Raw genomic sequence first — 27,962 nt, forward strand, 5'->3', positions numbered from 1 at the left:
CATTAGGTATATAATTTTAATTGTATGAATTCATTTTTACATTTTCTGTGATTACAGAGGTGAGAGATGAAGAAATTTGTGTACCATCTGTGATACCATGCCTATAATTGATCTTAAATGATCGTGTGGACTTTCCATAATTCACTATCAAATAGCAATCAGTTTTAGTTTTTCAACTGTATGTGCATTATTTTTAAGTATTCTGTGAAAATTTTAAATCCTGGTAGAGCTGAAAATTAGAATATGTGATTATGCATTGTAAGAAGGTTCATGTTGGCATAATGCATTGACTCTGTGTGAGGAATAGATCGCCTCAGGAAATATTACATGTACCTCTCCTCAGAGCTCCTTTGAAGAATTAACTACTGAGATGCAAATGCTTCATTTCAAGAACATCCAAAGACAGTAGCAATGGCAGAGAGGTAGTGATCACAGGGATCAGGCTGTTCATATGGAGAGATTAAGCTTAACAAATCCAGTCATTACTTATGGCAAGGACAAGATTAGGAGATTCAGTGAATGAACAATTATTAAACAATATAAAATTTAGGCTAGAAATTTTAAGTGTGACCTCAAATCGCTTGTGTAATGCTGGAGAATGAAAAAGCAAATCTTATACCAATTATTTGGGAGTTTTGCCAGATCAAGTTGCCAGGATCCTTACAGAAACTATGGTTTATAAGTAAATTTGGAGAGGAGATGGGTGATATTTCATCCTGTTAAAGCATTTGCCTAGCATGAACAGATTTGGGGTTGGCCATCACCACAAATACAGGCAGGACTCTACACACAAGTGACTACAACACTCAGGAGGTAGGTGCAGAAGAATATGAAGTTTATCATTTTTCTGGACAAGATGAGTCAATTTCAAAGAAAAATTAATATATGCCTGTACCATTGTATGCTGGAAATATGTACCTTACTTTTTATTTTACAGGGTTACATTTAAAGTATTGACTTGAGTTTTAGAAGAGAGTTTGGACTTTTAAACAGTATTGATTCTTTTAAACATTATGAAGAATTTTGTTTGTTTTTCAAAACAGACTCTATGTAGTTCTGTTTGTCTTGGAACATGTGCTGCAAACAAGGCTGGCCTCAAACCCAGATATCTGCATGCTTCTGTCTCTTAAGTACTGTGATTAAATTTGGGCACCATAACCATCTAACTTACAAGGAATTTTGAAGTTGAATTAAAAATATTTTGCATTATGGTGTGGTTTTGATATTATGAGAGCCAAAGAGTGAAACCTGGTGGTTTGAATGTGATACCCCCTATTATTCACAGGTATTCAAATATTTGACCCAGATTGGATGGTTATTTGGGGAAGATAAAGGATTGTGGCATTGCTAAACAAAGTATATTCCAGAGGATGTTCTCTCAGCTTCCACAAAACTCATGTTATTTCAAGTTTGCTCTCTCTGCTTCCTGTCTATGGCTTGAAATGAAAATTATAAGCAGCAGCATAGCTTCTTGCTACCTCTTCTCCTCCACAGATGCTATCTGGAATCACAAGCCGCTAATAAATGTTTTTCTATAAGTTGCTTTGGTTTTATCACAGGAATAGAAATGTGACTAATAAATAATAGAAAGAGAGAGTTTAAGAGGCAGAAAGGAAAGGAGAGGAAATTGGAGGGTAAGTGAAGTGAGAGAAGAGAAGAGGGGAGAAGGAGGAGGGGAGGGGTGAGGAGGGGAGGGGCAAGGTGAGGCAAGGAGAAGAGAGGTGACTGGCCGGTTTTATGTCTGGTCTTGAGAAAAGTTAGTTCTGTATTTTTACCATGTAGAATCAGGTAGTTAGTCTTGGAAGTAACTTAACATTTGAGCAATCTCTCTGGTCCCCAAATACAAAGCTTTATGTAATATTTCCTTTCCACCATATATATGTCTTACTTTCAAGTAACACAAGGAACTACCTTTCATGAGTTTTAGGTTTATAAACTGCTGTTTTAAACTGATCGCTATTCTGCTTGGTAGTTCTTAACCAAAGAATATGTTAATAATTAAAGGGAAAATTATGAATGTATTCTATGACAAGAATTTTCTCCACTGATTTTGCTTCCAGATCACAGAAATTTAAAAAAAAAAAAAAGATTCTCTTATGTGAAAAGATACAACACACATTTCAGCATTATACCGGCTGATTTGATGTAAACTTAACAGAGATTAAAATCACCTGTGAGGAAGAAATAAAAATTGGAAAATTCCTTGTAAGTTCTGGCTGGAGGCAAGGCTGTAGAGCATTTTCTTAATTAGTGATTGATGTGAGAAGGTTCAGCCATTCTTGGATATTGATTTCCCTGGGATGGTGGTCCTGGATTTTATATGAAAGCAGGCTGAGAAAACCATGAGGACTTACCATGTAAGGAGGGCTGTGATACACTCTATTCATCAGCTTCTGCCTCCAGATTCCTGCCCTGCTGCAGTGCCTGCAATGATTTCCTTTCATGAAGCCCTAATGTGGAGTGGTAAGCAAAACCAACCCTCTTCTCCCTGATTTGCTTTTGATCATGTTTACCACAAAAATAGCCTGACTAAGGCATCCAGTTTTCTTCATTAGCTTCTGTTTGCAGGACCACTATTTAATTTACCACCTCTGCTAACCTGTTTTGTGGAGCTTTTGATTTTTTTTCTCTTAATCAGATACATTTTCAGTGTTTAACTACTTGTACTACATTTATAATTGAATTCTGGGACTGGTGTGTTGGATTAGTAGTTATCCTAATTTTTGCCAATTTTGAAGAATTGAAATCAGTTCACAGAATAGACCAATAGTTTAGTTCCACAAGTTCAGCCCCGACACATGCATGTTATCACATGTAAACACTATGCACACACTGAACCAAATCATCAGTGGGAATTTACAATTGCTTTCCAACTTTCCTTCCTAGAAGGAGAAACTAGAACCTTAGTTGTTCATTTCTGCATGACCCTGCACACAGAGTACAACCAGCTATGAAGACAGCTATATGCCTTCCACAGCCAACTGATTAAGAGTAACTTAGGAAGCTCTAAGGATTGCTAACTCAAAGGACATATAGGAGTAGTGATCCCCTTTGCAACTTTTTTTTTTTATTTCTTTGTTTCTTCCAGGCCTACTTCAGCATGATTTCTGATATGTAAATGTCTATTCAACAATATAGTTCTGCTGTACATACCTGTCAAGTGTTGTGGTTTCAATATCATTCAGTTCAAAATGAACTGTTCAAGTCACATAGAAACTTGTCCCAAAGTTAAGCATTAAATCTATACATTTTACTTTATTTTATTCATGTTTGTGTTCATGTGATCATGTCTAGAATGCTCAGAGCATCCAAAAGGAAGTGTTAGGTCCCCAGAAAAGAAGGTTCATGAACCTCTTGGTATGAAATGTATATGCTGGGATCTGCATTCTAATTGTTTGATGAAGCAGTTTAAGTGATTTTAACTTCTAATCTCTCTCTCTCCCTCTTTTTCCCCTTGTTTCTCCTTTTCCCAGCCTCTTTCTCCCTAGCCCTACCCGTGTCACCTAGTTTTTTTTGTTGTTGTTTTTTATTAGGTATTTATTTCATTTACATTTCCAATGCTATCCCAAAAGTCCTCCACCCTCTCCCCCACCTACCCACTTCCACTTCTTGGCCCTGGCGTTCCCCTGTACTGAGGCAGACAAAGTTTGCATGACCAATGGGCCTCTCTTTCCACTGATGGCTGACTAGGCCATCTTCTTATACATATGCAGCTAGAGACAGGATCTCTGGGTGGTACAGGGTATTTCATATTGTTGTTCCACCTATAGGGTTGCAGATCCCTTTAGCTCCTTGGTTACTTTCTCTAGCTCCTCCATTGGGGGGCCTGTGATCCATCCAATATCTGACTGTGACCATCCACTTCTGTGTTTGCTAGGCCCCGGCATAGTCTCACAAGAGACAGCTATATCTGGGTCCTTTCAGCAAAATCTTGGTAGTGTATGCAATGGTGTCAGCGTTTGGAGGCTGATTATGGGATGGATCCCTGGATATAGCAGTCTCTAGATGGTCCATCCTTTTGTCTCAGCTCCAAACTTTGTCTCTGTAACTCCTTCCATGGGTGTTTTGTTCCCAATTCTAAGAAGGGGCAGATCCTATCACTGAACTCAGAACTTGCTGAATTGGCTAGACTAGCCAGTCAATTCCAAGATCCTGCTGTCTCTCTTTTTTATTTTTGGAATTACAGGTACATGTTGTCTACAACTATTTCTCATGGGTTCTAAGGAATCAAACTCAAGCTCTGCATTCTTGTCAGAAAAGAAATTTATTGAGTATCCTATCTCCTTAGATCCTGTATTCTTTATTAATAGAAATAGTCATTAATGCTTTTAAAAGAAGTGATATAAAACAACCAAATTTATAAAATCCAATATTCATTCAGAAAATTGATCAATATTTATTCCTTTAGAAACACTGTTTGAATTTCACTATTCTTTTTTTTTTTGGAATTTCACTATTCTTATTATTGCTGCATATGTAGAGCTTGTGTATAGATGGATGGTGTATATGCTTTGGCAAACATGTAGAGGCCAGTGAGTAACTTTGTAAAAATATATTCTTTTTTTCATTTTGATATATGCTTTGGTGATTAGATTCACTAGAAACACCCTTTGAATTTTATTATTATTATTATTATTATTATTGTTGTTGTTGTATGTATCGATGTTTGTATGCCTCTATACACATGTGGAGGCCAGAGAGTAACTTTGTGAGATTCATTCTTCCATTCCACATTCATACATGTTTTGAGGAGTGAATTCAGTGTGTCAAGTCTATGGAGCCAGTATTCCCTGCTAAGGCATCTTGTTGGCCTTTGTCTTATAAACTCTCATTTTTAAGTTTTGGGGGTTTTTTCTTATATTTTAGAGATATATCATTTCTCTCTTACCTTTCTCCCTCCAAAACCTCCCATATGACCCTCTTTGTTTTCTTTCTCATTCATTTCATCTTTCTTTCATTAATTATTGTTAAAATACTGTGTGATATATTTGTTTACTTTATCCAGAAAGGAAAAAACAGAACTAACAGATTTGAATGTGATCAGAGTCTTTCTGTAGAGATCAGGGTTATATCCATATCTTATCCCATATTTTATAAAATCGTGTTCTTTAAACTGTCCCTTTCCCTAAATAAGTACATTTTATAAAACAGAACAATATTCTATTTGGTATAAATGCTGAGGTAGAATGTAGCTGCTTCATGGTTTTCCATGTAAACACACACTGTCTTTGCAGCCTGAACCACTAGGAAAATTTAAGTAACTTATTCACATACACAAAAAATGACTACCATCAGATTTCTCAAGATAAATCAAGAGCATATGGGAGGCATACTACAAAGATCTGAAAACTCAGGTATGTGAGCACCAGAACACCCTTCCCCAAACCCCCATACATCTGTGCCTACACCAGGAGTAAGCCAGGACTGTTTTATGGAAAGCACACTCACCAGTCATAAGGTCATTCATCACAAACCATCTCCATGGAATTTGCCACAACTGAGGATTTATACCTTATCATTAGTTAGATTTCTGTTGTTTTGATAAAACACTGACAATAAAAGACTTTGGGAGGAAAGGGTTTATTGGGTCTGTACTTTCTCATTATAGTTCATCTTTGAGGCACTCAAGTTAGGAACTTGAAAGCAGGACACAGTGCAGAGAAACTCTGCTTATTGACTTGCTCATCCTAGCTGCTCAACCTGTTTGTAATAGAACCCAGGTAGAAATGCCTAGGGATGGCAAAAACAGTGGCCTGAGTCCTCCTGCATCAATCATTAATCAAGAAAATACTACCACAAACTTGCCTACAGGTCAATCTGATGAGCCATTTTCTCAATTGAGGTTCCTTCTGCATATCTGATCATAGTTTGAGTTAAATTGAACAACAAGCCAGACTACTTCTATTCTCTGAATACCAAAGTTCACTGTTTCTTTTTTTTTTTTAATTTTTTTATTAGGTATTTTCCTCATTAACATTTCCAATGCTATCCCAAAAGTCCCCCCTACCCTCCCCCTGACTCCCCTACCCACCCACTCCCTCTTTTTGGCCCTGGCGTTCCCCTGTACTGGGGCATATAAAATTTGCAAGTCCAATGGGCCTCTCTTTCCAGTGATGGCCGACTAGGCCATCTTTTGATACATATGCAGCTAGAGTCAAGAGCTCCGGGGTACTGGTTAGTTCATAATGTTGTTCCACCTATAGGGTTGCAGATCCCTTTAGCTCCTTGGGTACTTTCTCTAGCTTCTCCATTGGGGGCCCTGTGATCCGTCCAATAGCTGACTATGAGCATCCACTTCTGTGTTTGCAAGGCCCCGGCATAGACTCACAAGAGACAGCTAGCTATATCTGGGTCCTTTCAGCAAAATCTTGCTAGTGTATGCAACAGTTTCTAATGACTGTGATACAAGGCCCTCTTAAAACTTACTGACTGGAAGTTCTGGTGGTACTGGTTGGTTCATATTTTTGTTCCTTCTATGGGGCTGCAAGCTCCTTCATCTGCTTCCATTTTTTCCCTAGCTCCTTCATTGAGAACCTTGTGCTCAGTAAAATAGTTGGCTGAGAGCATGCACCTCTGTGTTTTTCAGGCACTGGCAGTGTCTGGGTTTTATGACTTTATATGGGATGGATCCCCAGGTGGGGCAGTCTCTGGATGGTCATTCCTTTAGTCTCTGCTCCACACTTTGTATCTCCTCCCATGGGTATATTGTTCCCCATTCTAAGGACCGAAGTATCCATATTTTAAGAGTACACATGGAGGGACCTATGGCTCCAGCTGCATATGTAGCAGAGGATCACCTTGTTGGATATCAGTGGGAGGAGAGGCCCTTGGTCCTGAGAAGGCTTGATGCTTCAGTGTAGGGGAATGCCAGGACAGGGAAGTGGAAGTGGGTGGGTTGGTGAGCAGGGGGAGAGGGGAGGAGATAGGGGGTTTTCAGAGAGAATAAAATTTGAAATGTAAATAAAGAAAATATCTAATAAAAGATTGAGTGCCCAAATTTGTATTTGCTACCTTTCCACCTTGGAGAAACTTTATGTCTGCCTTGATATTTATACAGCTTCTTACATGGGCCCCATGTGGGGCTTTTGATTACACCATCTATAGCAGACTCTCTGCTTCAGTGAAGCCCTTTTGAAACCAGTAGTCTCTTTAACACTTTCATATTCAATTTGTAATCTAGTCCTCTCTCTCTTCTTCTCCCTTTCCCTTCCTCCTCTCCCCTCTTCTCTCTTACACACACAGACTCTCTCTCTCTCTCTCTCTCTCTCTCTCTCTCTCTCTCTCTCTCTCTCTCTCTCTCTCTTTCTCTCTCTCTCTACTTTGTGCAGTAAACTAAGAATTACCATTTATAATCATGATCCTCTCATTTGCTCTGAAGGCCTCAGAATTTCTCATGCTTAAGGTCTAGTGGCTTCTTCCTTCAAATCACTGGGTTTAGAGCAAATACTGGCACACTATGTTCTCACAAAATGTGTGCATATAAGCCCAAGAATCATACTAGCAATCTCACACTTTTGAAACAAATGAATGATACATCTAAATTCCTTGTATCTAGAGAATCAAATCATAAATGGTTCTCAGTTGTCCTGCCCTGTGTTGCCCTGGCTTCTCTGTGCCACCTCCCACCACCCTTTTCCTTCATGTAAAGTCAGTAGAAAATATTTTCATTGGTGGATTATTATCCTCTAATCTGAAAATGTCAATGTTAGTGGTGGTAAATGGGGAGAAGACAGAGTGTCTACAAAGCAGATTACAAGAAGAGATGCAATTTGGCCTGCTTTTGGAAATAGTACAGTGAGGTGAGGATTTGTGTAATCCTAGTGGAAGAGTTGCTAGTCCATGGCAGGATTAGCTGTTCAGAGGCCAGATCAGAGGAGCAAAGCCACTGACATATATTTGTTTGACTGTTTTGAGCTAGTACTGTATGAAGTGTTCTAAATCTATGTAATAGGTGCCATGGAAGGCAACATGTGCTTCGTTCTAGTATGGTGGTAGAGCCCCATGCATATTTGTTTTTATTTATTTATTTATTTTTATTACATATTTTCCTCAATTACATTTCCAATGCTATCCCAAAAGTCCCCCATACCCCCCCCCCACTTCCCTACCCACCCATTCCCATTCTTTTGGCCCTGGCATTCCCCTGTACTGGGGCATATAAAGTTTGCAAGTCGAATGGGCCTCTCTTTCCAGTGATGGCCGACTAGGCCATCTTTCAATACTTATGCAGCTAGAGACAAGAGCTCCGGGGTACTGGTTAGTTCATCATGTTGTTCCAACTATAGGGTTGCAGATCCCTTTAGCTCCTTGGGTACTTTCTCTAGCTTCTTCATTGGGAGCCCTGTGATCCATCCAATAGCTGACTGTGACCATCCACTTCTGTGTTTGCTAGGCCCAGGCATAGTCTCACAAGAGACAGCTTATATCTGGGTCCTTTCAGCAAAATCTTGCTAGTTTATGCAATGGTGTCAGCGTTTGGAAGCTGATTATGGGATGGATCCCTGGATATGGCAGTCTCTAGATGGTCCATCCTTTCATCACAGCTCCGAACTTTGTCTCTGTAACTCCTTCCATGGGTGTTTTGTTCCCAATTCTAAGAAGGGGCACAGTGTCCATACTTTGGTCTTCATTCTTCTTGAGTTTCATGCGTTTAGCAAATTGTATCTTATATCTTGGGTATACCATGCATATTTGAAATCTGTGAAGAAAGATCTGTGCAATTCCTACTATAGTGTATAGAAGAAGATGAGCTACATCTTATAGTTCATGTCAAGTATATTTTTTTCTCTGAATTTAGTAGTAGGGTGTGTATTTCATGAGTGTGCTTTATTTGTTATATTTTATAATGTACCTTGCCATATAAATTAACAGTTGCAAAACTCATGCTTTGTTTTTTGTTTTTGTTGTTGCTGTTGTTGTTGTTTTGTTTTGTTTTCGAGACGGGGTTTCTCTATAGCCCTGGCTGTCCTAGAACTCATTTTGTAGACCTGGCTGGCTTCAAACTCAGAAATTCACCTGCCTCTGTCTCCCAAGTGCTGAGATTAAAGGTGTGTGCCTCCACCGCCCAGCTGCTTTGTTTTTCTTGTTTAGCTAACTCCCATATATTTACTGAACTTGGGGACTAATATACAAATTCTAGAAATCAGACTAAGCCATGATACAGAAAGCTTTTTTTGTTTGTTTTGGTTTTTCGAGACGGGGTTTCTCTGTATAGCCCTGGCTGTCCTGGAACTCACTTTGTAGTCCAGGCGGGCCTCGAACTCAGAAATCTACCTGCCTCTGCCTCCCAAATGCTAGGATTAAAGGCATGTGCCACCACCGCCCAGCAAAAGCTTTAATCCTGGTGCTAGGAAGGAGAAGCAGAGGGAAGTCTATGAGGCCAGCCTATTCTGTTGAATAAGTTCTGAGCCTGGCACAGCTACTATGGGAAATCCAGCCTTAAAAAAAAAAAAAAAAAAGAGTTATGGATATGAAGAACTTGCTGTCAATCATCACCTGAAAACAGTTGTGCCAAAGAAAGCCCGACTGCATTGCATTGTCACTTCTCTATTGAATTCCATTGCCCTTTACTAACTACCATATTTATGGATTTTCAAAATAGAACATACATCTCAGAAAATTCAAAGCCACCACCCACAAATAAGAGAAAACATGGTGGCACACGCCTTTAATCCCAGCACTTGGGAGGCAGAGGGAAACGGATTTCTGATTTCCAGGCCAACCTGGTCTACAAAGTGAGTTCCAGGACAGCCAGGGCTACAGAGAAACCCTATCTCAAAAAACCAAAACCAAACCAACCCAAACCAAACCAAACCAAACCAAAACAAAACAAAACAAAACAAAACAAAACAAAACAAAACAAAACAAAACCACACAAAAACAAACAAACAAACAAAACAAAACAAAAGGAAGAAAACATGCAAAGTTTATATCTCTGGTTCTCTGTTACTCCCTTCAGAATAATTATTTTCAGCTCCATTCATTTATGAGTTTCATATTTTCAATTTCTCATGAGTTTAATAACAGTACATTATATACATTTATACTAAATTTTTTATTATCTATTACTTGAATGATAGATATCTAAACTCTTTCCATTCCCCATGCACTGTAAATTTAAAATCAATGAATATGGATGAGCAGGGATATCAGAAGTTTCATATAGGTTGTTTTTGATATATGACCAAGAATGTTATAGCTAGATCATGTAGTAAACATATTTTTATCTTATTTTATACGATAAGAACTGATTTTCATAATGGATACACCAGTTTGCACTCCTACCAGAGTTCCTTTTTCTGTGTACCTATGAGAGCATTGGTTTAGTTTCTATATTTATCTTAGCCATTCTCATTGATATAAGATGAAATCTCTTAAGAATTTTTCATTTTCATCCCTGAGAAGTAAGTGTTGAATGCATTTAAAAATATTTCTCAGCCATTTGTATTTCATCTAATCAGAATTTTGTATTTAGTTTAAAGGTCCATCTTTGAATTATTTTATTTTATTTTTTTATTTTACTTTTTTTTTTTTTTTTGTTTTTGAGACAGGTTTTCTCTGTGCAGTCCTGGAACTCACTATGTAGACCAGGCTGGCTTCAACCTCAGAAATCCACATCCCTCTGCCTCCCAACTGCTAGGCCTACAGGCATGCGCCACCACTGCCCAGTTTGAAATTTCTATAATTTTTGAGATTATAATTTATTTATCTCCATTTTCTCTCTCTTTCTAAACCCTCCAATTTTCCAATGTCTAGGAACTCTTTGAAATCCATGGCCTCTTTCACCATAACTATTTTTTTTTTTTTTTTTTTTGGTTTTTCGAGACAGGGTTTCTCTGTAGCCCTGGCTGTCCTGACACTCACTTTGTAGACCAGGCTGGCCTCGAACTCAGAGATCCGCCTGCCTCTGCCTCCCTTGTGCTGGGATTAAAGGCGTGCGCCACCACGTTCGGCTCACCATAACTATTATTGAATGAATATATGTATATACTTACATACTCAAGACCCTTTTGAAGTAGGTTGGTTTTTCTTTGTTTTTGTTTGTTTGTTTGTTTGTTTGTTTCGTTTTTTGTTTATGTTTTTGGAGACAGGGTTTCTCTGTGTAGCCTTGGCTGTCCTGGAACTCACTTTGTAGACCAGGCTGACCTTGAACTCAGAAATCCGCCTATCTCTGCCTCCCAAGTGCTGGGATTAAAGGTGTGTGTCACTACGCCCGGCAAGGTTGTTTTTCTTTCTTTTTTTTTTTTTTTTTTTTTTTTGGTTTTTCGAGACAGGGTTTCTCTGTGTAGTCCTGGCTGTCCTGGCACTCACTTTGTAGACCAGGCTGGCCTCGAACTCAGAAATCCGCCTGCCTCTGCCTCCCGAGTGCTGGGATTAAAGGCGTGCGCCACCACGCCCGGCTAAGGTTGTTTTTCTTAATGTTACATTTTAGATTTGTATATTCCAAAAACTCTCTATTAAATGTATACATGATAGAGATTTTTTTCCCTAATCCAAAGGCTGTTTCTTCAATTTAATGATGGTATCCTTGCTATACATAAACTTTTTAGTTTTATGAGCTCACATTTATTACTTGTAGAGCTTTTCTATGTCAGTGAGTTCAAGTATCCCATACTTTCTACTCTATCAGATTCAGGATATCAGGTCTTAAGTTGCAGTTCTCATTTTATTTGCAGTTGAGTTTGTGCAGGGTCAGAGGTAAGGATATAGTCTCATACATCTATATGTTTCTGTGCAGTTTGACCAGCATAATTTTTTTGTTTTTGTTTTTGTTTTTACATTTTGTGAACAATAACATGGTTGTATTAGTGTGGGTTTATATGTGAATCCTCAGTTCTATTCCATTAATCAGTGTGTTTATGTCAGTATCATACTAATTTTTTTTCTTACATTAGCTCTATAGTATAACTTGAAATATGGGATGGTGGATACTTCCTGCTAATTTATTATTCAGGATGTTTTTGGTACAGTAAGTCCTTTGTGTTTCCACCTGAAATTCTGATTTTAAGGATTGAGGATTACATAATCAAAATATAGATCAACACTGAAAAGCATTGAAAATGTCAGAATCTTATAGGTTCAAATATTAAGCTAGGCTTTAGTTTAATTTTATATGTAAAAATAAACAAGCACCTCTATCTCATTAGCATAAAGAAAGCAGACTAAATATTTCGATATACAATGTCACAGGGTATGCATTACTATGTCAAAATGGAGGAAAGGGAGCATTATGAAGAAATACTGAATGGAAACAAGGCTGAAAACCAGTTAGGCAAACTCCAAACTCTGCATCTTCATACTGATGTCAAAGTGCTTTTGCAACCTCCAACTCATTTAGCTTTGTTGACAGTGACATGCTCTTCTCTGTTGGGCTGCTTTCACAGCCTGTGAGCAGCTTTCCTTTGCAGGTATCTCTTGGTTCTGTATCTTTAAAATTTTGTTGTCTCTATGGCAATTAAGGCTTCACAGCTTCAAAAAACAGCCATGTTAGGCCTACATGCAATACACTCCAGACACATACCTGACCTTAATGGCTTTGCATAGGTGCAAAGAGTGTTTTCCTAAGATCTTTCTTTTAACCTTGATTCTAAAGCCAGAACCACATGGCCTGTTGTGGGGTATTCACAAGGGAGGACTATTCAGAGATGGATTTGACCCAATAGAAAGTCTTTACTAGCCAACCAGTGACTATACTGGGTCTTGAGGATCCCAGTGTTACCCTGAACCTTTCTCAGAATGAACATTTAAGCAGGAAAAAAAAAAAAAACAACAACAAAAAATCATTTTCTGGGTTGACATATTTCAGTTAATGCAAACAATAGCCAGAAGCAGAACTACAAAAGCTAAAGTGCAAAGTTGGTGCATTTTGAGACTTTGCCAGGACTATATGGATTTAATGGATAATGGCTTTTTTTTTTTTTTTCATTTTGGCAGATGCTGTCTACATGCTGAGTTTTACACACTGAATGTTACTTTCATCATGGAGTCAGTTGTGCTATGTTTTAGAGGCCTAATAAGGCCTGGATCCCTGTTATATTTCCCACTTGTCTTAGTGAACAAGTCAAATTATAGACTCATTTTGCTATAGTGTAATTTTCAGGCCTTCATTGTTAATTTAATCTTTCTTTTATCTCTTGAGAAGTCTAAGTCTGTCCAATTTTGTAGAATTATCTCTGGCAGAGGATTTAACTATTGTTTTGATTCATCAACTGAAACTTTTAATAGAAGCTGCTTAATGTATCTATTTAGTTTGGAAAGCATTAGTCAAACCATTAGTACATATAATCAGGGTAGTTATTATCAGAGGCCCAGTAATACTGTGGTTGTCAAAATAAATTAACCCAAAAGCAGAATAGCAGTCATCAAAAGAAGGGAAATGCCTAGACTAAACGTTTTATATATAATGCAAGTTTTTTGTTTCTTTTAAGTCCTCTAACATTACTTTGGGCTGTCTATAGTCACCTGACTTTCATTTGTCAATAGATTGACAATCTGGTTAGTTCCCATACTTAAGTACTACATGGGAAGGCTGTCTCAGCATAACCAGCACACCTTGCTTATTTTTGGCTAGGAATAATTATGTCCACTCCCAGGAGTCCTTTCTGTATCATAGAGTCTGATTCCCATTTGTTTGTTTGTTTTCTGTTTCCAAAGGCCAGAATCTTTTAAGAATTTTCTTTAGGAAGTGTTAGTTTTACATACCCAATTTTTGTAATGGAAATCCCTATGTCCCAATTCTCTATTCATACAAAACACATGTTTCAGGAGGAGGTAGAGGAGCAGAGAGTGGAAGGGCCTGGGGCCCAATAGGACCCAGTGGGAACTACCTAGAAACAGTTTATTTGGCAATGGTATCTGTGGCTTCTGTTATCTTGACTTGGATAAAGTGGATCCATGGTTTAATGCCAGCTGTCTTCACAATAAGAATGGAGAGAATTACTGTAAAGAATCCTTTAAAGTTGATTTCTGTGCACTTTTGGCTACTTGCCTGACACAGTAGTATTAGACTGGACAAGGGGAAACTGATAGTAGACACTCAGAGGTCAGCTAGCTCTCTTGAATAGATAGTCTTTATGGAGGGTTAGAGTGTCTCTAATGACTTAAGAAATTAATAGTTAGAGAGTTTTGCCAATTGCTGGTCTCTGAGCATAGGAAGCAGTGGGGAAGGACTCACAAACTGAATTTCATAGGGTAAATCCCTCTCTATATGGATACAGTAGACTGAAGCAAAACAAAGGAAGGAGGCCTATCCATCCTTTCATGATAGGTTTGTTGTTTCTTTTAATGTCTTGTTGGTATTTTTTTTTTAAATCTGGCCAGAACTCTGAGGTCTATATGCACAATAGAGTTTTCATTCTATGTCTAAAACCTAGCTATTAATCAAGAGGATTTGACTATGAAAACCCATTGCTAAAAGGAGTCCAAATAAGGGGACCAGTTCCTGGAGGAGCTTCTTAGCTACTATTTGAGCAGTTTTAGTCCAGGTGAGGAACACTTCTACACAACAGGAAAAGGTATCTATAAAATGTAGCAAACAAGCCGGGCATGGTGGTGCATGCCTGTAATCCCAGCATCTGGAAGATAGAGGCAGGCAGATTTCTGAGTTCAAGGCCAGCCTGGTCTACAGAGTGAGTTCCAGGACAACCAAGGCTACACTTGAAAAACCAAAAAAAAAAAAAAAAAAAATGTAGCAAACACTTTTATCTTCCTCCAGTAAGCTGCATCTTGATGAAGTTGGTATTTTCCAGAGATTATGGGGGTGTTGGTCTCCCTATTGGACCCCTTCCTACATAAGAGTTTTTTATTTAGAATTCACTTGAGTACAAATTGGCATCTGGCTGAGACATTCTATGCTAGGCAGTTCAGTCTGTGGATAACATACCTTGGAGTGAGCAACTCAGAAATTTTGTGGACTCCACATGAGTTACCTAACTTGGGTCCAAATCATTTCAGTTGAAGTAACTATTAAAGTTCCCATGTATCTGATTTTGCCTTTTATTTTGTAAGAGTTACACATGAGCACTTATGGGTTGATCATCATACAAGAGGGTATTGGGATTGATAATGGTGTGTTTCTCGAACAAGTCTCAAGGATGAGCCAGAAGTAGAGCTTGGTACTGCGTCACACAGTCATTAGACAGCCAGCATTCTGATACTTTTCAGAGGAGAGTATTGTGAGTATAAGAGTTTTACTCAGAACTTTTTTGCTTTCTTTTATTAAAGAAAATAGTAGTTGTCACAGCTCTTAGACAGGTGGGGCCATCCTGTGACTACAGGATACAATCATTTCAAAGTTATGTCACATGGCCCCAAATTTTGGATTAAATCCTTTTGTGTGGCTGGGCAATGGTGGCACACGCCTTTAGTCCTATCACTTGAGAGGCAGAGGCAGGCAGATTTCTGAGTTCAAGGCCAGCCTGGTCTACAGAGTGAGTTCCAGGACAGCCAGGGCTATCCAGAGAAACCCTGTCTTGAAACAAACAAACAAACAAACAAACAAACAAACAACAAAACAAAATAAATAAATAAATGAAAAAAAGAAAACAAAACAAAACAAAAAAAAGCCAAACCCAAACCCAAAACAAACAAAAACCCAAATAACAACAAAACCCAACCCAAACCAAACCAAAAAACCAAAACTCTTTCATGTTTTATTTAGTCTTAGTCCAAATTCTGGGCTTAGTGCTCTACTCCCCTGTGCTGATATATAATGGGCTTGCTATTATCTCAAACTGTGGCATTCAGAAACAGCATTATCTGCTGCACCTGTCTCTCAAGCCTCAATCTCTCAAACTTGTCTTTTAGTCTTTGGAGTTCAGATATGAAGGATAGCCTCTGCTACTCTGAGACAGGCTCCTTTTGCCTTCCTTCAGCTGGTAGCCCAAGTAGATGGTCTTCTATAAAGCTGGGCTTTCTTATCCTGCATTCTGTAATATAAGATCTGTAACTCTTAGCCGGGCGTGGTGGCGCACGCCTTTAATCCCAGCACTTGGGAGGCAGAGGCAGGCGGATTTCTGAGTTCGAGGCCAGCCTGGTCTACAAAGTGAGTTCCAGGACAGCCAAGGCTACACAGAGAAACCCTGTCTCGAAAAACCAAAAAAAAAAAAAAAAAAGATCTGTAACTCTTGCAGCAGTTCCTCAGTGATCCTTTTAAAATGTATTTCCCAGGAAACCTCTGATGGAAGGGCAGAAAGTCTGCATTTAGTGTGTTTAAATCCTGGAGCAACCTGGTTTAGGTTTGTTCCCACTCTGACCTCCCACTGAGTCCATCCTTTTATAATAAAAGATGGGTTGATTTGCTTCTGCCAGTGGGAACTAAAGAGCATATCTTTCAGGTCCAAGACAGTGTACATCTGTTTTTTGGTTTTTTGCTTTTTGGGTTTTTTTGTTTTTTGTTGTTGTTAAATAATCCGTTTCATGGAAATCAGGAGTCTTAGGTTACTTCACAGGCAGGAAAAGCATATTTCTTGATGACTGGCAGGGCACCAGGATGCCTGACTGTTCAATCCAGGCAATTTGGACTACAATTTCCCCTGTTGTTTCCAGGGACAATGGGTATTGTTCTATCTGAATGGAAGTAGAAGAACCAGTTAGTTGAACAATTATAAGATCTTGGTGTTGGTCCAGTCCTGAGGTATTGGTTTATGCTGACAGAGAGTGAGACACCAAAAATTTCCTGGTTATTTGTAAGTCTGAGTCTCATCAGAAAAAGGGACAATATATCTCAGTCTATCTCAAAGGTCTTGTCCCAATCAGCTCTCAGCTGTTGAATGCTCTTTGAGCTACTTCCAACAATTGGGGCCTGGTAAGATTTTTATTTTTCTTTACTTTTATAACATTTTTATAATATCTTTGGCTAACTGGGTGACAAAAGAAACCTGTTTTGCAGCTGTCTTTCTAAAAAGTACCACTGAGAATTAGATAAAGTCTCCTTAGTCAGGGTTTTACAGAAGGGGAAGTCCCTTTTGTCTAGGCTGTGTTGTCTGACAGTGATTCTGCTGCCTAGCCCATACACATTTTTGTTCCTTTTCTTTAGTGCTGTGTTTTTATGGATCATTGATTGAAACAGTGACAGCAGTCATAAAAGAGAAAAGGGGTGGAACTTTGTCTTTTCCTTCAAACTCCGCCCTGAGGAATTTTCCCCTTCCCTAGGGTTGCTTAGAGAAGAAATGACTGGTACAGAGGGAATTCTCACCTGAGGAAATTATTTTCCTCATCCTGTATGCATTGTGCCTTGAGGACATGGGGCCCTGAATTAGTCACCTGGCTTCTCCCCTCCTCCACACTGAAACCAACCATGTGAGCAGGATTCAAGCAACTAAAAAAAGCAAGTGCTCCTGCTCTAGGAGTGGGACAAACGGAGGATTTTTTTTTTTTAGGTTTTTCTGGGTCACATGGGAGGGGGAGGGGCAAAAGGATTCAGGTCCCCAACAGGATGGGACACAGGTCTTAAGTGAGAGGTTAATAGAGGGAAAAAGAACTGACAAAAACACACACAGACACAAAAAAGATAACCAGGAAGTGGCTAACACACTTTCATACACCTGAGCAGACAGTAGCTTCTAGTGAAGTTCATATGGATCCTGCACATTGGATCAGCATCCTTGTCTGACCTCTCCTATGTGCCCAAACAGAAGGTGCCTTAACCAGACTTACCTCTGGAGGTAAAAGACCAGATGACTTTCTAATTTAGAAACCTTAGAGGTATCAGACATCTCTAAGGAATTAGACAGCATTTGATCAAACAGAGCCCCATGGACCTGGAACATCTCAGGCTCTGTACCTCCTAGAAGTCCCTTGGCCATCACATCCCTCCAAGTGATTCTGAGATACACGGTGTCTTGAGGTTTGGTCTCTGAGGTTTTGGTGGAACCTCCAGAAATGTGGTAGGTCTCTCACCAAAGAAAACTGCTTAGACATGAGCTTAAGCTGATAGAAAGTTTTTATTAACCAACCAGGGACTACTTGGGGAATTCAAGATCCCAACATAGCCCTGAGCCTTCCTTAAGATAAGCTTTTAAAAAAAGTAAGTTCCAGGATAGCCAGGGATATACAGAGAAACCTGTCTTGAAACAAAACAAAACAAAACAAAACAAAACAAAACAAAACAAAACAAAACCAAACAAAACAAAACAACATTGCTTTAGTATTGGCAGGTGCTGCCTACTTTTTGCAGCATGAACGATATGATATGGTGTCAGTTGTGCTAATGTCTGGAGGCCTACTAAGGTCTGGAGCCCTGTTATATGGCCAAAGAACTCAAATACAGCTGCTTTTTGGGCAGGAATGTGGCCCCTTGCTCTAATTACATCTTTATCAGCTTTCTATTTTTGATAGTTTCCTTTATTGCCTAAGTTTGGCTGTCCTCTATCTTACTTTCCAGGCCATGCTGACATTGAACCTAGAGATTTACCAATCTCTGCCTTCTAAGTTCTGGGATTAAAACTGTGTACCAGCATACCTGTACCTAAAATGTTTTTAAATTCCTTTTCACAAACTAGAAGTTTATCTAGGCAAAGTCTTGACCTGAAGTCACCACACCTTTTTTGTTCCATTGTGCTTTGGGCTTTTCTTTAAACTTTTTCCTGGTGCCCCTTTTCTCTTCAAACTAGATATTTTATATTCTTGCTCAGTTTATGCCTTTTCACTACAAATCTATAAATACTGGCCACCAGTAACCAAATAACACAAACAAAATACTAGGTTGTTCTGAAATGTCCTCTACCAAAGAACATTCCATTTGGCATGTCCCAAGCTGTTTATCAATTATACTTCAACATAGCCCGAGGAAGACTTTTGCAGGGCAAAAAGCAGCCACTTAACCAGAATATCACAAGAACAGCCTCTAGGGCGTGTATTAATATTCTTCTCTGAAACCTCTTGATCCAGGCCCCCAATGTTCAAGTCACACTTATTATAACTGCCTGCCCTGCTTCTACTATTATGACTTATTAAGCTGTACTTAAAGAATTCCACTGGTTTTCTTATGCAAAGTACCAAAGTTCACATTCCTCAAAATAAAATAACATGGTCTGGCTTATCACAGAATTACTTCAGTCTGTGATACTAATCTCTGTCTCAGATGGGGTTTCTATTACTGTGAAAAAACACCATGACCACAGCAACTCTTATAAAAGAAGACATTTAGTTGGGACTGGATAACCGTGATATCTTTAGTCCATTATCAGTGTAGTGGAAAGCATGGCAGCATGCAGGTAGACATGGTGCTGAAGAGGTAGCTGAGAGTTCCACATCTAGATAGGTAGGCAGCAGGAAGAGACAGTGACACTGGGCCTGTCTTGGGCATCTGAAACCTCAAAGCCTATAACCAGTAAAACACATCTCCCAACAAGGCTACACCTACTCCACCAAAGCCACACCTCCTATGCAACTCTATGAGCCTATATATGGGGACCATTTTTTATTCAAACTATGTGTGTGTGTGTGTGTGTGTGTGTATATATATATATATATATATGTATATATATGTGTGTGTGTATGTGTATGTACATATATATATATATATCTTCAAAAATATGATTATGTTATTTGTGTTTGTGTGTGTATGTGTGTGTGTGTGTGTGTGTATGCTTGTGTACTTACATACCTACACTATCCATGTGAAGTCAGAGGACAATTGTCAGAGTTTGTTCTCTCCTTCTATAGGTTCTTTGTTTTTTTGTGTTTAGAGACAGGGTTTCTTTGTATAGCCCTGGCTGTCCTGCACTCATTCTGTAGACCAGGCTGGCCTCAAACCAAGAAATCCACCTGCCTCTGCTTCCCAAGTGCTGGGAATAAAGGTGTGTGCCACCACCACCTGGTCCTTCTATAGGTTCTTGAGACTGCATATTAACATATTGATCCATCTTTCTGGGGAGAGAGAAAGAGAAGAAGGAGATGAGAGAGAGACCAAGAGAGATCTTATTTTATATGCAAATTATCTATATTTGTTCAACACATTATGATAGCATCTTTGCCCAACAGTTTTCTTAGCAGATTTGTTAGCATTATACCTCCTTAAATAGTCATTTTTTTGTGTGTTGATAAACTTTAATTTTCTATTCAGTAGAGGTGGCTGGTATAGGAAGCTGAATGTTCACACCTTTAAATGAAGCAGCAAGCAAAGAGAGCAAACTGGAAACTGCACAGGTTTGTTTTTGTTTGTTTGTTTGTTTGTTTAAAAAAAACCTCAACACCCTCTCTTTGTGTTTTACTTTTTCCAGGAAGGCTACACCACTTAAACTTCACTAAATAGAACCATCACCTGGGGACCAACTATTCAAATACCAGAATATGTGGGGAACATTTCTCACTTAAACCATCACAGATACTCTCTAGCCAGGCAAGCCCATCAAGCAAGTTCCAGAGTTCTTATATACTCCAGAGAAGTACCATAACACTTGCTGTGCCATTGATAAAACAGACTGCACACAGACTGCTGACAGTCATAAGACTGGGAAAATGACATCTGCCCTAGTTTATCTTGGTGCAGGGGAGAAAGGTACACAACACTCCAGGGGAGATAATTGTTTACCCATAAGACAAACTTAATCTCATTTTAAAAAGGTGTGTGGGGTAGTGGGTATTTTGGTTTTTTTTTTGTTTGTTTGTTTGTTTGTTTTTTTCAGAGACAGGGTTTCTCTGTGTAGCCCTGGCTAACCTGGAACTCACTCTGTAGACCAATCTGTTCTGGAACTTCGAGATCCATAAAAGCATCTGCCTCTTAGTACTGAGATTAAAGGCATGAGACGCCAATGCCTGGCTAAAAAGAAGTTTGAAGATTTTTCTGTTTGTTTGTTTTTGACATAGAGTTTCTCTGTATAAGCCATGGCTTTCCTGAAACTCACTCTGTAGATCAGACTAGACTCAAACTTAAAGAGATCCATCATACCTGACTTAAAAAAAAAAAAAAAATTAAAAAATTGTAAAGGGTCTTGTTATGAAGCACTTGCTGACCTGGAGCACACTACATAGGCCAGGCTATGCTTTAAGTCACAAAGATTACACTCTGTTCTTATCACCTAGGATTAACGGCAAGTACTCCTACACCCAGCCTCAAAGTTAAATCTATCATATGCATTATTTAGCATTCATATTGTCTGTAAACTGCTGCCTAGGCTTTAAAACCTTTCAGAAGCTCACTAGTTTAACATTTGGCTTTATAGTAGCTTTTTCCTGAGGCATTCAAGGCTCAGTACAATTCTCACCACATTTACCTATGAATGAATCCAGAAAAGCAATTTGTCTGCTTTAGCCAGTCTTTTTTTTTTTTTTTTTCTGGAGCATCTCTTAGATTTTTCCCAAGACATTATCCCCCATATGTCATTTTTTGACCATGTTTTCATATATCTCAAAGAGAAGAGAAATACATACTATCTCACTTCTAACTTACTTTCTCCATCTTCACTGATTTTTTTGCTTTACGTCCAAGGGAAGAAAAAATAGGATGTGAAAAAAAAAACAGAAAGTCTAAAGTACAAGTAAAATGGCCATAGACATTATTTTGGAGAAAACTAATTTCCCTTTGCAAGTGGACATCAGTTGCAAATAGCTAGTTGGTGGGAGCCACTGTGCATTTCTCTGACTAAGCACTGGGAACCCATCTGGCTTGAACCTGTGTAGTCTTGTGCATATGTTAACCCCAGCTCAGGCTAGGCCCTATGCCCAGGAGTAGGTGGAAAACACAAAACATAATTGTGGTACTTTTATGGATGATTGGTCTTATATTGTTTTATTTGTACATTTTTTGTCTTATTGGTCTTTGCTTGGATATTTTGGTTATGATCTTTTTTTCCATTTTTTATGATTTTACTTGTGTTTTAGACAGAGAGATGAAAGGCATGAAGTAAGGGAGATAGGGAGAATCTGGGAGGAATTGGGGGAGGGGAACATATGATCAGAATATATTGTTAGGAACTAATTTCTTTCAATTAAGAAAAAAAAATTCCCAGGGTAGTGGTTCAGTGGTTAAAAATAGTGACTGATTTTTCAGAGAACTCAGGTTCACTTTACAGTACCCACATGGAAGGTCACAATTATCCAGTTCTAGAGTGTCTGACACCCTCGTGTAGCCTCTGGGGACAGGAGGCATGCCCCTGGTGCACAAGCAAAAACTTATAAAGTAATAAAATAAACCGTAGTGTGTGTGTGTTAGAGAGACGAGACAAAGAGACACAGAGAGACACAGAGAGAGAGAGAGAGAGGCACCCCCTCCCCCAGAAAATGTTATCTGGATAGAAACTCCTTTTGATCTAATGGGAAGATCCTGCAGCAGGTCATCAAACTGCCCCCTAGGAAGGAGACAAAAGAGCTCCAAACTTAGGATCCTTAAAGTTCTAAACAAAAGTTAAAGAGAAATAGGTCATGAATTTGAAAGAGAGTAGGAAGTACATGGGAGGTCTTGGAATGAGGAAATGGAAGGCTCTATGGTAATTTTCTATTATAATCTCAAAAAGAACAAAACAAAAAACCCAAAAGAAATGCCTCACTGTATTTTTGGGAATCTTTCAACGCTGTAACCACAGCGACCCCTATCATCCAACAAACCTGTGGCTGAAATTGCATGAGAGTGTTGCTATCAAAAGTAAGCTTTAAAAAGAAAGTTTTGAAAAAGCAGTGGAATCCATGAAAAAAAAATACAGCAAGATTTTAAAAAAAACCATTTCTTTCAAAGCTAAAACAATGTAAAAGTGATGGGGGTCAGGGTCACACAGCATCCCAATTTCTTCTTTCTTTTTGTTTTTGGGTTACAGAATTTGAGGATAAAGCATCTTCTGACAATTGTGCTACACTTCAGGAATAGAAATGATCTCTCTTATTGCTGAATGATTCTAATAATGTGGGAGCCATGCAGGAACTTGGCTGATTGAAAGGCAGTTGTGAGACAGCTGATGTTTTCTATTTTATCTTCATATATAATCATTCTGCCTTGTAATATTACTAGCCATGTGATAAGAATTTACCTGTAGTCTTCCTAAATCTTCTAACAAACTCAGTTCAAATATTATGGAATTGTGTTTGTTTGTTTGTTTGTTTTTCGTTCTTTGTTTTTTTTTTTTTTTTTTCCTTTTCTGAGACAAGGTTTCTCTGTGTAAACGTCCTGACTGTCCTGGAACTCGCTTTGTAGACCAGACTGGATTCAAACTTACATAGATAAACCTGCCTCACTTGGGTGAGTGATTGCTGGGATTAAAGGTGTAATTTACCACTGCCTGGCTTGTTTTGTTTTAAGATAGTCTAACTCTGTTGTCCAGTCTAAACTGGAAAATACTGCTAACTTCATGGGAGGCAACCCTTGAATTCATGGCAATTTTTCTGCCTCAGATTTTCTGGGATAAAAGAGACAAACCACCGTGTTTTTAGCTCAAGATGGCTGCATTAGTTTGCATTCTTATCAGCGTGTAGTAAGTTTTTTAGTCATTGTCTCTGTCATACTCAAGTACATTAATTTTATATTCACCAGGGTCTTTCAGGGTTAACAAATCTGTAATGCCAGGACTAGGAAGCACTGTAGTAGTTTTGATGCAGCCAAGTCTACATAGCAAATTCTAGGACAGTGAGAACAACATAATGAGACTGTCTAAGAAACAAAAATCAACCCTCTAAAACAACAGAAATGAGGCCCAGACTTGCAAAGTGCCCTCTCTGTCTGATTTCTAGCACCACATAATTCCTGCAAGGTAAATTCCAACCCAACCATGACACGTCCTGTTTCAAAATCTCCCCATCTTGGGAAAACAACAACAACAACAACAAAAAACCCTCCTTTACTACCACCCAACCCCCTTTACCCAGCCAGAAAAAAAAAAAAAAAAAAAAAAGAACAAAAGAACAAAACCAGGCATGATAATCCCTTGCTGTAATGAGGATAGAAGGCTTATTCTGAGTTTTAAGCCAGTTAGTGCTACAAAAGAATTTCCAAGCACACCTGGGATAGATTAAGAACCAGCCTCAGAAAAGCAACAACAAAATACACACCCAGCAGAGCTGAGCTACATTCCACCATTCCTAGCCCTAATCTATTGTCTTTTCATTTTTCCATAAGTAGTCTGTCCTTGTGATTTTCATTTGCATTTCCATGGTGACTGACAATAGCATCTAATTTTTTAGTTATATGTAAATAGATTTCTTCAGCTGTTTTTGAAAGTTCAGGTTTTGGTTACTTTTAGAACTGAATGTATCTTCATTGAAGTTGGATTTAGGATGTTTGGGGACTGGATGCTAGCTCAGTGGGGGGAAGGGAAGTAGAGAACTTCAACTTTGTTAGAATACCTCATTAACAGTTCTTGCAGGCAGTCATTAAGGTATGCTAAACCCATGTAAATTTAGCTTCCTTAGTTTTCTTCTTGCCATTTTGTTTTCCTAATCTACAAATAATTGCATATTGAAGTTACTACCACAATAATACTTTTACTAGGCAGACAGGAAATTAATAGGTCAAAAGTAACCGAAACAAATTCTTATATATGTATCCACAATCTACAAAATGTTTTTTTTTTTGAGATATTGTCACAAATTTAACCCAAGCTGGCCTTGAGTATGCAAAATACTGCTTTCTTAGAATAAGTTTCCTGAGAGCTGGAATTACTGGATGGCATTTCTATGAGGTCATATATTTGTTAGTAAATAGTGTCTACTTTCCACCCCGCCCCAGGCATAACAAAATTTAGTAAGCCCTGTCTCCAAAACCAACAACAACAAAAGAAGCAGATACAGAAGTTTCATAATGGAATGGTCTTTCTATTAAAATTTAATCACACCATGATTTGGAGAAAATACTTTTCTCCCCAGTCATATGTTCTAACACAGAGAAAGAAAATACAAGTAATACTACATTAATGTAGAATGTAGAATTCGGAATCAGGATAAATTTTTTCTGTACAGAAGTTTAAGCATCTGACAATTTGGCTGGGCTTCATGTTTGATTTTGTGTGTGTGTGTGGGGGGGGATACACTATTTAAAATGATATAGCCTAGAAACCACAGTCTTCCTCATATTGGAGATCAAACCTTTTTTCTTCTCCCACGTAGTAAAAATCTGTGTGATACTTGAATTCACTTGGGAACGATTTTTTTTAATTAAATGTATTTAGAATTAGGTAATTATATCCATTATTCCAGATTGACAGTAATTTTTTTAAAAAAAAATACATGCTCAAATTTCTGTAGTAGGAATGCTCAAGCATTCCTTTTGGTAGCTGCCTTTTGGCAGGACATTCCGGTCAGAGGGACATAGACCCCTGCATTGCGGCAAAAATGTGCGCATGTGCAGCCATTGCCTGGGACGCATGCGTAGCGAGCAGCGTGATAAACCTGAGCCATTGCGGCAAGTCTAGCGCAGAGAGGAGAGGGAGCCCGAGATGCCAGACGCTTGGTTCTGAGGAGTGATTTGCAACGCAATGGAGCGAGGAAGGTCAGCTGGGATTGTGGATTCTAGTAGTGAAAGTGCACCCTATTTGACCAAAACATTCTAGATTTGGGCTTATTAAGATTTTTGACAACCCAGATACCTTTATTTTTGAGAATTGGTGAGCAATCCTTTGGAGCCGGCAGACGGACTCCTTGGGTGTGTTAGTGCGGCACCTGCGTGTAACGCGTTGCCTTTATTATGGTGCTCTGAGGTTGTGACTGGGATCCAGGATGCAGGAGCTGTGTTGCCGCAGCATGGGGGCTCCAGGATGCGGGACCTCTTTTGTCGCGGCCTCTGGACTCCTGGAAGTCAGAGCTGTGTTGCCGCGACTTGTACGTCCAGAGATTTTGGAACTGTTAACTGTGTGGCCTGTGGCCTCCAGAATGCCCGAGCTCTTTTGGCTCTGGGGGTGGGTGTGGGTAGAAGTTCTGTTGCGGCTTCAGGAACCTGTAGAGTCGGGGATTTTGTAACTGTTACTGTGCGGCCTGTGAGCTCCAGGATGCAGGAGCTCTGTTGCCGCAGCCTGTGGGCTTCGGGGCTGGGTGGACACTCTGTTGTCCAAGGCTGGGGCTCTGTTGATGCAGCCAGTGGGCTACAGGGCGTGGGAACTCTGCTGCCGCAGTGCCGCAGCCTGTTTTCTCTGGGGGGTGGGAGCTCTATTGCAGCAACAGCCAATGTGCTACAGGGCATGGGAACTGGGCTGCCGCAGCTTGTGTGGTCTGGGGGGATGGGAGCACCTTCAGGGGTCTGGGGAACTGGAGCTGTGTTGCAGTGGCCTGAGGGCTGCGAGCTTGGTTGCCATGGCTTGTGTGTTCAGGGTGGGGGCGACTGGAGTGCTGTTGCCATGGCCTGCGGGCTATGGGGGTGGGAGCTCCATTGCCACGGCCTGTGAGCCTAGGGTAGGGGGAGCAGTAGCTCTGTTGCCTCGGCCTGTGTTGCCGCGGCCTCTTAGTTCGTGTTTGGGGGAGCTCTGTTGTTGTGGCCTTTAGGCTGAGGGTGCGCGCGAGGTGGGTGGGTGGGTGGGGGCGTTCTGGGAGCTCTGTTGCTGCTACATGTGGCTTCAAGGATGTCAGAGCTGTGTAGTGGTGGTATGGTATGGTGGAAGGTGAGCGTTAGTGGGTGATTTCCTCTGAGACCTCTATAACTACTTCTCAAGGTCATGTGGTTGAGTGGCAAAAAGATACGTGTAAGTCAGAGAAGTGATTGTATGTCCAGGTTGCAGGTGGCCAGAGTGCTTTTGGTTTGCGGCCTTGGAACTCTGACCCATGGATGGAAGTAATTAATGTACAAAGTCTGGTACTCAGGCCATAGGGTGTCATTTTTAGCCCTGCAGCCCAGTGGCCGTCGGCTTCAGGGTGCTTCCAGGGTGGGGTCTACTGAGGTAGATATGCGGAATGTACCAATATTGGAGGAGGGGGGAGTTGTTGAGAAGAGAACCTGTGTAGGATGGCCTGACCTCACCTTAAGGATTTTTCGTGCAGTCTTCCCTTCTGATTGGGTTGTGTATTTTGTTCTTGTTGTTTCCTTTTGTAGAATTGCTTCCCATTTACAAGATAGGGATGCTAGTCTCAGTGTTCCATTTTCTTGTTGTGTCACTGTCACCCACCCCTCACAGTGGGGGTTTAATGTATGAAGTCTATGCAATACTTGCTTTTACCCACTCATTGAGTAGAGGTAATAAGACGATGTCTTTTATTTTTTCATGGCATTCTGAATTTTATCAAAGTCATCTTGGTATTATCAAGGGGCCCTGTCGCTTGTCAAACGCCATTGTGAGGATCTGTAAAGATGGCCGCTGCTGCAGAGGTGCTGAAGTGCGCAGGCGCAGCATGGTGTGTACAGGGCAGTAGACCCCTCCCCATTATGCTACAAACCTAAGGAGATAACAACACTTGTCATTTCTGCGGTGTTGGAATTTCAGCCACACCCTTTCTTAAGGTCCTAGAGAACTGAGCCTACTGAGCACTGGTTCTCTCCCTACAGGCACCTGATGCAGTAGAGGTGACACCTACCTCTCCCTGCATTGACAAAAGAAGGGACTTCGCAGAGGAATTGTGCAGTATTGGCATCAAGGGGCTGACTACCATTTCCTTAACCTGGTGCTACGATAGCTGTGTATCTTTTTACCCCTCCTTTAATGCAGTGTCACAGTAGGGAAAGGGGAGAAAAAGGAGACTTGTTTGTGCAGGTTCCTTTTCACAGTCTTATTCTTATCTTCCAAAACCTTTGATAATGGAAGGTGGGGGGAAGCAGGAAGTTGAATTTTTCCATGAATTCTGGTATTTGGAAGATGGGGTAGGGGGAGAAGGAATATAGAGGTTATAGGTGTGTATGGCCTGTTCCTGTATGGCAGAGCAGGTGATTCCCTATTTTTATTTTTATTTTTTTGGTAGTAGAATAGGTGTGAGAATTTAGAACAATATAGCCAGGTCAGGTCAGCACCTATTATTGGTGATGGTTAAGATAGCTTTACCTACCAGGTAGGAAATTTATATTTATATTTTAATGCCTACTTAAAAAAAATTTAAACGCTCTGTAGCAGCTAAAAATATAA

At 39.7% G+C, this 27,962-nt stretch overlaps 1 protein-coding gene across 3 annotated transcripts in view; it reads left to right on the forward strand.

The window, feature by feature from the left end:
• Window positions 1-27,962, forward strand: part of Snurf (SNRPN upstream open reading frame) — a 125,304-nt gene that overhangs the window by 90,958 nt on the left and 6,384 nt on the right. The window contains exon 1 of one of the 3 annotated variants that reach the window (XM_085841689.1): window positions 20,089-20,148. The exons of 1 other annotated variant lie outside the window; for it this stretch is intronic. In XM_085841689.1, the coding sequence (XP_085697815.1) occupies window positions 20,108-20,148 (41 nt within the window). In that variant the 5' untranslated portion in view covers window positions 20,089-20,107. Of the gene's footprint in view, window positions 1-20,088; window positions 20,149-25,293; window positions 25,412-27,962 lie in introns of those variants that run through there. One more of the 3 variants, XM_021166814.3, reaches the window with a different exon arrangement.

The sequence above is a fragment of the Mus caroli genome, unplaced genomic scaffold (genome assembly GCF_978045245.1).
Source record: "Mus caroli unplaced genomic scaffold, Mus_caroli_1 scaffold_8, whole genome shotgun sequence".
NCBI classification, from domain to species: domain Eukaryota; kingdom Metazoa; phylum Chordata; class Mammalia; order Rodentia; family Muridae; genus Mus; species Mus caroli.